The sequence below is a fragment of the Terrapene carolina genome, unplaced genomic scaffold (genome assembly GCF_002925995.2).
Source record: "Terrapene carolina triunguis isolate 2854851 unplaced genomic scaffold, T_m_triunguis-2.0 Scaffold111, whole genome shotgun sequence".
Taxonomy (NCBI): Eukaryota; Metazoa; Chordata; order Testudines; family Emydidae; genus Terrapene; species Terrapene triunguis.
This window is the reverse complement of record NW_020664462.1, coordinates 3,515,090-3,524,519: the sequence shown is the minus strand read 5'-3', so window position 1 is coordinate 3,524,519 and position 9,430 is coordinate 3,515,090. Positions and strand designations below refer to the sequence as shown.

At 51.0% G+C, this 9,430-nt stretch overlaps 1 protein-coding gene across 1 annotated transcript in view; it reads left to right on the top strand.

Moving 5' to 3' along the window:
• The first annotated feature begins 309 nt into the window (after positions 1-309).
• The window catches only part of TMIE (transmembrane inner ear), a 68,306-nt gene continuing 59,185 nt past the window's right edge, over positions 310-9,430 (top strand). Inside the window, exon 1 of the mRNA XM_026651992.1 lies at positions 310-383. Coding sequence (XP_026507777.1) covers positions 366-383 — 18 coding nt within the window. The 5' untranslated portion in view covers positions 310-365. The remainder of the gene's footprint in view (positions 384-9,430) is intronic.

The following is a 9,430-nucleotide window of genomic DNA, read 5'->3' as shown; positions in this document are numbered from 1 at the left end:
GGGGTCTGATCTCCAGTCTCCACCTGGCTGGCAATGTTAGAGCTCAGAGCACTGCCACCCCTCGGCCCAGAGCAGTCTGTAAGCGACACCCATCTAATTAATTAATGACTCCCCAAGGCTGGCGCTGCGACTGCTGGACTGGAAAGCAAGGCTGCAAGGAGTGGAAAGGACTGCACGGGGTAGCTTCTGGCAGATGCCGAGAGTGCTGCTGGAAGCTAGCTGGCTATCAATCACCCTCCCTGCTTGGGCTCCAGCACAGAGAGCAAGCAAGAGAGAGAGACAGAGGAAATAAGATGGCGTGGGATCCGCATCCTCTCTGCTGGCGAAGGTGCTCTGCCCTCCTGCTGTCTTACTCCAGAGCGGCCATGAGCCAGTTAATAGAGGTAAGAGACCTCCCCCCCTTGGACTGGGAGAAGGGGGGCTACTGGTGGAGCAGAAAGCAGGTTGCATGTAGCTTGTTTTCTTTGCATGTTACCCAGGGAGGACCAATGTGGAGAGTGGTGAATTTAAGGTAGCTCTGAGGAGTTAGAGGTTTGCTTAGTTGAAGCTTGTTGCTTCCTGTGTTCGAGGGATGCACCTGGATACTACTGTACATTTAAGGTGGTCAACAGTCAAGCAAAGGCAGCCAATAGTTAGGAGCCATTTTACAGTGGCTAATGGCTATGACAAACTGTACCTCTGACTTCCCTTATTCCCTCATGCATCCAAAGTGAAGCTGCCAAGAGCATCTTTCCACACCCCTCCTTCTCACTCCCTCCACCGGCTTCCTCTCCTTCTACATCACACACTAGGTCCTTCTCCTTTCCTTCAGCACCCCCACACAATTTCACCCTGCCTGCATCTCATCCCACTAGTCCCAGGCAAGCCACCCTCTAACCCGTCTCCTTTGTGCCATTCGTTCTCCTCTGAGGCCATTCCTTCACCTTCCTCCACATGGCCCTCTTCTCTGAGCCCTTCACAATTCACCCGGCCAGCTCATTCGCCTCTCCGCACCCAGGGGGCTAGTCCCCCACCCCAAAACCTTCCAAGCGCTGCCAGCAGCCCTCTGTTGGGCCCTATGGCTCCCTGATAGGCCTCCCCTCTGCATTCAGCGCTCAGGCTGTTCACAGCACCTCCTACTGGGCAGGCATTCACCTGGGCAAACAACCCTCTGAGCTCCCTGTGGAAAATGCCTTGTCCTCTAGGTCACCCTCAACCCAGCTGGAGGAGAACACATTGAAGAAACTTCATGGCTCATTACTACAAACTGGCAGGCAGTGGCTATAACTTATTAGTTCAGAACAGAGTCCTGCACTAAAGCACAAGAAAAAAAAACACACACCACTGCCATAATAACTGTAGCTAGCCCAGCAGTTCCCAGTCACCTCTGGCCAGACTAAGATCTGGGAGGGATCAGTCTATGCCTACTGCCTCCCATTCTCAAGGGATGCCGGCATGCAGAGCAAGCCAGTTTCCCCAGTGGGTCAGGGGATATGCTACCACCTCCACAGTGACTAACACACCAGGGACCTCAAAAGCTATAAGGCTTGAGCTACAAGATCCAGGGTCCATGCTGGGGGGCTGTAACACTCACCTCTGTGGGGCAGTTACAGAAGGACACATTGACCAGTGGGTGACACCTCACTGAGTGGGAGATTAGCAACACCAGCACAGCAGAGGGAAGAGAAACCCAAGAGCTGTATCAGCATGACATGGGAGGCAGTGATTAGCAGTCTGTGTTTCTATCCTCCATGTCACCTTGGCTGGGAACTTCACAGCCTGTGGGCTGCAGGTTAAGAACATAAGAATGGCCATACTGGGTCAGACCAAAGGTCCATCTAGCCCAGTATCCGGTCTTCTGACAGTGGCCAATGCCAGGTGCCCCAGAGGAAGTGAACCTAACAGGTAATGATCAAGTGATCTCTCTCCCACCAACCATCTCCACCCTCTGACAGACAGAGGCTAGGGACACCATTCCTTACCCATCCTGGCTAATAGCCATTAATGGACTTAACCTCCATGAATTTATCCAGTTCTCTTTTAAACCCTGTTATAGTCCTAGCCTTCACAACCTCCTCAGGCAAGGAGTTCCACAAGTTTTAGTAGTTAGCCACTAGATGACAGCTAGCTTGAGCTTTAGGTCACAATAGGGACTCCCAGGCTGTGACCTGAGCTTTGCCACTGACTCACTATGTGTCCTTGGTCAAGTCACTTAGACCAGTGTATTCAAATGGGTCCACTAACTTCACATGTCAAGCTGGACATGCCTAGGGCTACTGCACCTGCAGCCTCCATTGAAGCCAATGGGAACAACAGCCCCATCTGAACCAGGCCACAAGGGTCAGACTCTCCAGAGTGCTCCACACTCAAAGCTGACATGTTTCACAGAGATGCATCATTTTCCAAGGGAAGGTTTGAATGCTTCCAGGTCACTTCCCCATACAGACACCCCAACTGAAAGCCAGACATCTCCAATCCAAAAACCAGCCATTTCGGGCCAGGCCGATTTCTAAAGGTTTTGTCTTCGTGTCAGTGTGGAGCAAAGGCACATTTTGAAACCTTGAAGTTTGCCCCAAGACTGAACTGTCAGCCTCCAGCCAGCTCTTCCCATGGCAACACGTACGGCCGGATGTTCAGAGGCCTCAGCAAGCAACAGGCCGAGCCCTCTGGAAAATCTGTCCGCATCTGGTGCCTCGAGAAGAGCAGAAGTCTTTCGAAAGCGCGACCTCCGTTGTGGGTGCTGGGTTCTTAAAACTCTGGTACTGTCCTCCCAAGTCGGGCACCCAGAAGGCAAAGCACCCAAGCTCAGTGAGCACATTTCAGCTATTGGCCTTAGCATGAGCGGGTGGAGCCCCCCTTTGGGTAGGCTAGCCCCCAGCTCTTTCCCTTCCACCCATGCCCTCCCCATGGCCAGAGCCCCAAGAACCCCCAGCCCCTCAGCCAGAGAAGCCCTGAGCACCCTCCCCCGCCAATGGCCAGACAGCCGTCTTGCCTCCCCTCTCCTCCCCGGACCCAACCCACCCAGGGGAAAGCATCTATTAGAAGACGTTTTTGATATGTCTCATGCAGGTTCCGGGGCAGCTGAGGAGGTGATATATGCCTCAGCCGCCCCGGAACCTTCATGGAGCATAATAAAGCAAAATCTTTGCTGCTAAACCCCGCAACTGGGGGTCCAGTGGCCACGGCAGAGCCTCCCCTGGCCTATTATATCCACCGCCCATGGGCCTTAGTCTCAGCCTCCATTTGTAAAGGCTGCGTAATTACAGGCTGTTCTAAACCACTGCAACAGCTAAGTGCTGTTACCTCAAATGACTCACTGGGCCTTAACAGTGCGATCGAGAGATGGAAAAATGAGACCCAGCACCTTTAATTCCTGCTAAGCCAAGCTGTTCGAATGAACACTGCAAAGATGAAAAGCATTAAGCAGCAAAACATTTCACTGAGCTCAAGAGAGCCCCTTATGCAGGGGCGGCAAGTTGTATGGGCCCATGTAACACCAAAAGGCCTCTGGAGCTTAGTGCATGAGCCTCTACCACATGAGCTAAAAGCCAATTTGCTGTTAGCTAAGGCTGTAGAGCAGACTCATTTTTTAATCTCTCGCTCTCTCAAGTGGTCTTGGTGCCACTAGATGGGACAGAGCACCACACCCAGGAGGTGTGTGGGCAGAGGTGAAAGTAAGCTGGTACGGTCCGGTACGGCGTATACATTCATGGCTGTGAATCACTCTCATGCTATTACAAGGGGGGAACAGATGGAGACCTCAGCTTGATGGAAAGGCTGTCTTCCAGAACACAAGACAGGGCTCCAGAAAGAAAGTCAAAACCTCGGCCTATGTGGACACTGGCAATTGAACGACAAAAATTTTGTCGCTCAGAGCTGCTAATCCCCCCAACAGACAAAAGTTTTGCCACAGCAAGCGTCCGTGCGAACAGCACGTTGTCAGCAGGAGCGTTCTATCGTCAGCACGAACGCCAGTCGTTGGGGGTGGAATTAGGGTGACCAGACAGCAAATGTGAAAAACCAGGACAGGGGGTGGGGGGGTAATAGGAGCCTATATAAGAGAAAGGCCCCAAAATCGGGACATCTGGTCACCCTAGGTGGAAGTATTTTGTCAGCAAAACAGCAGCTACACTGCCCGACTTTTAGCGACACGGCCGTCTCGCTAAAAGCTGTGCGGTGTAGACAAAGCCTAAAGGATTGTCCGGATCATATAGATATATTTCCTACAGCCAGGAGAGGAGCTCGGATAGCTACAGTGCGTCAGCTTCCATTACACTGCACCCATTTAAAACCGCTTTGTAGCTATGGCCTGTTAGTCTGCATCATTTCTCCATCCCCCTCGTCGGCTGGCACAGTCCCAGTGGCGATCAGCTGTGAACTCCAGCGGTATGCAACTTACAAGGGGCAAGCTGGTAACAGCCTGCACCATGGTGCTTTGCCTACCAGGCAAGAGAGGCTTTGACCACTGAAGAGACCCCGGGGCAGGGCAAGGCAGGCATGCCTTACATCACTTCCTAGAACCGCCTCTCAGACATCAGCAGTAACATCAATGGAGTCAGTCCACATTTATACCAGGACAGAGTGTCATCCCCTTTGTGTTTTAGGGCCACCCATGGCTAGGCTATGAAAACATTATAGCTATTTGTAGGACAGGAGAATCATAAAGCTTTGCTTCAGAAAAGTATAGAGAAGTCTCTGTCCTAGGGTGACCAGATGTCCTGATTTTATAGGGATAGCCCCGATATTTGGGGCTTTTTTTTATATGGGCGCCTATTACCCCCCACTCCCATCCCAATTTTTCACACTTGCTATCTGGTCACCCTACTGTCCTTACCTGATTCTCTTGCTGCTGCAAACTTAGCCTACTCAAATGCCAAGTGGATCAGTCTGTGTGTCTCCCTGATCACTCCCATATTATCTTGCTGTTGCATCACCGATTTGCACATTCACCTTTTTATTCCTCTCCCAGGGCTTTTTCCACCCCCTTATTCTTTTTACCTGGACTTTGTCTTCTGCTAAAACCTTTCTGTCTTGTGCTCTGGGCCTGGGTCCTTACACTTTGAAGAGGCAAAGCAGCCTAGATGAAAACAGGAACTGACCTGAGAAACAGAGTCCTCAGCTCCCCTCCCTTTCATTGATGCCCCCTCCCCTGCCATTTTAGGACGGAGTTTGTAGCTATCAAACCAATGGTTGGCTTGAAGAGTTTGAACAGCACGTTTAACTCTACCCTAATGGGGAGAAGCATCCAGAAAGACCTCCTTAAAAAGGCCTGGATTGGGTGGAGGTGTCAGAGGGCTAGAAGGTTCACCAGGTGTTTAGCATTCAGTGTCTGGTTTAGTCAGTTCAACCCCTCTTTAAGTGTCAATGTTGTGTTGTTTGAGGAGTGACCTAGCATTCTTGGTGTGAACTCTTGCAAATTCAAATACACACCCGGAGTTGAATTCTACCCTTTTTACTCTTTATTTATTAGGAGTTTAGGCACCTACATCTCAGTTCTAGGCACCCCTGCAATCCAAAAAAACCCTGCTCAGCTGCCGCCTAATCCTGTAGAAGCTTAAACTCACTGGACACCTAACTGTTTGCTGTAAAAGGTCCCCCACAGCTTAAGTTTCTGCCTTTGCCCATGCACCCTGCTGCCTGTCTCACCCCTAAACACCATCACAAACCAGGAAAGATGAACATTCCTCTGCCTGCCTTCCTCAAAGGGGAAGGAGAAGAGATTGGACCAGGGATCCCCTACCTCTCAGTAGAGTGCTCTAACCACCGATCTACAGAGTGAGTCTCATGCTGTGTCTGGCCCAATTACTATTTAATTATTTAATTGAAGTGGCCTGGCTTCAATAGGAAAGACGGATAAAGCCCCACCCAAGAATATCCCAAAGTGTTCACCCGAGACATGGGGATTTCCTGTCCAAATCCTGTCTCCTCAGCAGGTAGAGGGGAATTGCACTCCTATAGTCCAACTAGTTATTCTAACCACAAGGCTAATGGTTATACACTAGGGCAAGGATAGTCAATTATTTTTTGTCAGGGTCCAAATTTCTTGGTCAAGGTATAGGCAAGGTGCTGACCCCAGAGGGGGGAGGAAAAAACCCCCCACCAATAATGATAATGAGTAAATAAAAAGTTTTCAGGGTCCATTCAAAAGCGTCTGGTGGTCCAGATTTGGCCCCCAGTCTGCCTAATGACTATCCCTGAGCTAGCCCCCCCCCTTCTTTCTTTGCCCATCCCCTGCCCCCAGCAGGAGCTTAACTCATTCTCGCAAGAAGCAGCTTAGGAGCCTAAGTCACCTGACTCCAGGGGAGGGGTTCCCAGCTATAGATTGCAAGAAGAACAAGGCATCTCGCTGCAGTCTGGTCTTAGGCATCAAACCAGGAGTACCGGAGCCCTCCCAAAAGTGTGGGGGGCCCCACCCCCTGAGGCCCTGCCCCAGCCAAGCCAGAAGCCCCCCCCTGCCCATGTCTCAGGCCCACCACCCAGGGCAGGTGGAGGGACCCAGACTTCCCACAGCTGCCCGCACGGCTCTTCCAGACCCAGTTCTGGTCTCAGAACTGCAGCTCAGGATAGGTGGAGGGTCCGCGTCGCCCCAGCTCCTCACAGCTGCCTGTGCAGCTCTTACCATGGCCGGGCTGCAGCTCCGAGCCCCCCCAGCTGGAGCCGGGTCAGGGAGAGCCATGCAGGCAGCTGTGGGGAGCAAGCATGGAGTCGCGGACCCTCCACCTGCCCTGGGCCAGGTGGGGACACGGACCGGGGGCTGCTCTCAGTCCCCACCGCACTGCGGGCAGGTGGAGGGTCTGCCATGGCTCCCCACAGCAGGGGTCCACCCTGGCCTGGCCGGGGTGTGGGGCCTCGGGGAGAAGAGGAGGGGAAGGGGTCCGCCCTGGGGAAAAGTGGACGGGTCCTGCCCCACCCCAGTTCTGGCACCAAATACCCAGGAGAGGGGCAGGATTAGAACACAGCCCTCTCAGCAGCATCTCCCATTGGCTGCCCTAGACAGCTCCCTACCTAGCATGCTGGCTGTTCGGGATCCCATTGTTAGGTACCTCTCTCTCCCCATTCATCGCCTAGATGCCTAACTCAGGCTTGAGATTCCAGTGTTGCTCTAGTGATTTTTCCAGGCTCCTAAAAATTAGGAACGCTCAGGTTTGCAACACCAAGGTCCCTTCGTGGATCCGGGTCTTCCCACCTGTTGCTCTTTGCTGTTACACTCTGTTTGGACCAGGCATTTGGAGCCGCCCGATGGGCAAAGAAAAGTCGGTACCAAGAAACGATGCCCCAGACTGTGACCCCTCCTTACAACAAATAAACCAAGACTCCCCTCCCCTGAAGCTATAAAGTAATAGACTCCTTGAAAGCTGTTTGTGGACCCCTAGGTCATGAACCCAGAAAAGCGTTCTGCTTCTGGCCCACCACCCTGCAGTGTCATTAACGTGTGAATGACTTGCATCTGAAGAAGTGAGGTTCTTACCCATGAAAGCTTATGCTCCCAATACTTCTGTTAGTCTCAAAGGTGCCACAGGACCCTCTGTTGCTTATTAACGTGTGAGCAGCCCGGACCTGAGAATGAAGGGAGCCCTCTTGTCTGCCAATTAGAAAAGAAGCACCCTTACCCACTCAGTTTAAGGCACACAGCCTATACCCTACCGAAGCCTCAAGGCGTGGCCTGGTCAATTTAGGTACCTGCCTTTCCCAGGGGACTCAGGGCTCTATGGGACTGCGGAACCTTTTCCCAGTGAAAGAGCCTTACACAGCTGTGCTCTAAACATCTATTTATTAGCAACACCCACACCAAGCAAATCTCTTATCCTCACCACTCCCAATATACAGACAAAATTCACCCGATGGCCAGTCAGGATCCTCTCGTCTGGGGGTTTCCAGCAATGCCTCTGCACGTCATGGTCGTGCAGAGGGGTCAGAGTTCTCGCAGCTTGGTGTTAAATTCCAGTCTGGAGATGGTTCCCAAAGAGCATTGTTTTTTTTTTTTGTTACATTATATAGGTAAAACTAGCTACTTCCTTTAACTTCACTAAACCTATCACATTATTCAGGACCCCAGGTAACAAAATTTAACCAATCACACACTGGCACCTATGTTTTCTCCTCCCTGCTCAACCCTTTTTACATTTTATCTTTCATGCCCAAATTGTCACTTATTTATGACCTTTCTTTGTGCAGATGGTCAGCATAAATTCACGGGTCAGAGCTTATCTTATCTATTTTACCAATTCTTGGGGGCTTTCTGTTTCCTCCCTAAACTTCCCAGCGCCTGGGTGTCTCTACTTTACAACCCTCGGTGTTATAACTCCTGTTAGGGGCATTCCTGAGGTGGGGGCACCTTAGCAGCCGTGGAGTATTTTTTCTTAATTTTAGCGGTGAAATCCTTGAGTTTCACCCAAGGCTGGTTGAGTATGGGGTGAGTTAAATCTCAGGCCTACAGCACCGTCCCAGTGATGTGAGGCAAACCTGATCAGTCTTCAGAGAAAGGGGGCAGAAAGCCGAGGACTCTTTTAAAGGACTTTCCTGGGTGAGATAAGGAGACAGTTTCAGATGTCACTTACTCTTCCAGAATCTTCCTTGTTTGAATCACCATAGCTTGATAGACCTCTGTGATCTCTGCTTGATCTGTATGGGATATGCTTAGCAGGAAGTGTACATTACTCTTGGATGTATGTGTTGAGGAGCGTTTGTAACCTTCATGGACTGCGTGTTCCCGTGGACGTCCATTATATGAAGGCGCAGGAGATCTCTTGACATCCCTTGTAACTTTCATAGATGAAGCCCCTGTGTACTTCAGCAGTATACCATTCTCGGGTCTTCTTATGCTAACCATAGTCTAGACTGGAGGTCTGTCATGTAGCAAGCAGCAGCTTGTTACGAAGTGAGAGTAAGGATCCCTGCACAACACTTCACCCCATGTGCAAAGACTTCCCTTTCCAGGGGACAGGGGAGTCTGTGTTGCAAAATACTGTGATCCATTGAATTTATTATTACAGTCAGTAAACTGAGAAGCCATCTGATTGGCTTGTTAGTCTTGGCTGCATTACAATAGTCAGGAAGGGTCTTTAATGGGTGCGAGGTCCAATGAGCTAAACTTGACACTCGCAGCCTCTGGTCCTGATCCTGTGTGATAGTGAGGCCCTTCAGTTCTCATGAGAGATGCTCCACACCTGGGGCTCTCTTTCAGGTTAACATGGACTGAAGGCTGTATACCCCTGCAAGATCAGTCTTAAGGTGGGTGTCTCTCATTAGAGCTCACCTCAATTAAAGCTTGTAAGGTAGAATCATTGGCAAGCTTGGAGAACAGCGGAGAACAGGGAAGAGGTTACTTCTTAACCATGGGAGCTTATCAAGGTAGAGTTTTCCTTTTGATTTTTTTTTAATTAGAGATGGGGCCAAGGCCTGACAGTCTGGATTTCAGGTGATTCAAATTATTTGGCTCTGGACTGGGAGG